The sequence below is a fragment of the Macrobrachium rosenbergii genome, chromosome 26 (genome assembly GCF_040412425.1).
Source record: "Macrobrachium rosenbergii isolate ZJJX-2024 chromosome 26, ASM4041242v1, whole genome shotgun sequence".
NCBI lineage: Eukaryota > Metazoa > Arthropoda > Malacostraca > Decapoda > Palaemonidae > Macrobrachium > Macrobrachium rosenbergii.
In genome coordinates, this window is record NC_089766.1 from 303,761 (window position 1) to 305,804 (window position 2,044).

General features: G+C 44.7%; 1 protein-coding gene across 1 annotated transcript; it reads right to left on the reverse strand.

Annotated features, from left to right (window-relative positions):
- On the reverse strand, nucleotides 1-1,726 carry LOC136852860 (cuticle protein AMP4-like). The gene is made up of 3 exons (XM_067127765.1): nucleotides 1,655-1,726; nucleotides 815-1,023; nucleotides 1-353 (listed from the first exon to the last, which is right to left on the reverse strand). Exons 1-3 carry the CDS (start codon nucleotides 1,664-1,666, stop codon nucleotides 164-166), a joined length of 411 nt encoding a protein of 136 aa, XP_066983866.1. The 5' UTR covers nucleotides 1,667-1,726; the 3' UTR covers nucleotides 1-163.
- Nucleotides 1,727-2,044: the final 318 nt, after the last annotated feature.

Here is a 2,044-nt window from a genome sequence, read left to right on the forward strand (position 1 = left end):
ATTGGGTCAATAAGTTTATTTACATATCTCTCTCGTCGTCGGTAATAAATACATCGTTGCACAAAACAGGGGGACACGAAACACTCAAGTGGTAACTTGTCGGCGAAAAATCGTAATAGTCTTAAGGAACTCCTTTCGATCAAGTATGAAGATCGCTTCTCGCTTAAGCCTTGACTCCTTCGCGAGCGTTACGCTCGTCCTCGAGCCTGGCGAACTCGATCTGGTCGAGGACGAACTGTGGGATTGGGTGTGGGAAGGCTGGGGCCACTGGAAGGAGGTCAGACTGGGGCTGGTATCCGTTCTCGTCGGCCACGAAGGAGACTGAGGCCAGGGAGCCATCTTCTTGTGGGTAGCTGCAAGAAGAAGAAGTTGTCGGTTTGTTTACAAGAGTCTTTGACCAAATTGTGGTCTTAAAGCACTAAGTAATCAATTCAAGAAGAAGAATTATGGTTTGTTTACAAGAATCTTTGACCAAACTGTGGCTTACAGGGCTGAGTACTGAATTCAAGAAGAAGAATTTATATTTGTTTACAAGAGACTTGGATAAAATGAGAGCCACTGATAAAGAAATTAGACTTATGACATGAATCACTATGCTTAGAACTGCAATAAATAGACATATAAGAAGACATCAAACCTATAAATAAACATAAAGTTCTAAATGACGTTTAGAACTGAAACAAACAGACCTATAGAAAGATATCAGACATATAACTTGACCTAAAGTTCTAAATGTCCACAGATTGAGCTATAAAAGACATGTTGACCGTAGGCCTTGAGTCCAAACACACAATAGGTCCTATAAAACACTCACCTGAAAGAACCAATCATGTTGGAGCCTCCAGTGGCGCCCTCGGATCCAGAGAACTGGAAGACGATGCCATTCTCGGCCTCGAAGTCTGAGCTGTGGGCACCGAGGGCGTCTGGGTTGACTTGGTTGCTCCTGACGATGGCTACTGGTGGAAGGTTGGTCAGGGGCAGCTTGTCAGCACAGGATACGGCCACAAGGGCGAGGAGCACAGCCTGCAGGAGAGGAGGAGGAGGAGAGTTAAGAATTATGGAAATCTTAGGAGGCAGTTTTTGGAATGCTTGCAAAACTTGGGGTTTCCAGATTTATGGAAATCTTGAGAGGTAGTTTTCACAACTTGCAAAACTGGGATTTTCCAAAGGACTTTCTGTTCTCAAATCAATATCTCAGAACCCATGTCAGCCTTTCCATGGGGTTTCTGTTCTTGAAGAACAGAGGGCAAAGGCGAATGACCTGTTCCTCACACTGTTCTTGGAGAACAGAGGGAACAGGAACTTCTCAAAGGATTTCCTCTTTGCAGGGCAATATCTAAGAACCCATGCCATTCTTTTCCACGCTCCTCGGTTCTTGAGGAACAGAGGGAAACAGGAGAATGACCTGTTCTTCACACTGTTCTTGAAGAACAGACGGAACTTCTCAAAGGATTTCCTCTTTGAAAAACAATACTTAAGAGTCCCAGTCATTCTTTCCCATGGCCCCCAGTTCTTGAAGAACAGAGGCAACAGGAGAACAAACAGCTCTCCACACTCTTCTTCAAGAACAGAAGCAACAACAAGAAGAACGACCTGTCCTCCAAGAACAGAGAGGAACGGAAATCGGTTCCACAAGAACTCGGCTCCAACTTACGATCTTCATCATTGTGGCGAGTCTTCGGAGCTAGTCTTCGGAGCCCAGTCGAAGTCTGATGATGAACTGGGCATCACTGACCGTTTATATACCCGGAAAGGTAAAAGGGTGGCGTTTCTCGAGGTCATGTGCCCCAGCGAGAAGGGAGGGAGGGAGGAAGGGAGAGAGAGGGAAGAGGGAGGGGTAGGCCACTCGATGACCTCTGCTGTTTCTGGTGGTGTCTTTGAAAGCAGGTAGGCATTAGTGGGCATTCGGGAGGTTGGAAACCAGTCTGGGAATATTCATGTTTAGATCTTGGCCTAATAAATCCAGGTTGAATAAATACCAATAAATGATTTGGTGATTTTTATCTTATTAACTAAAAAATTAAAAGATTAAAAGAATATAAAA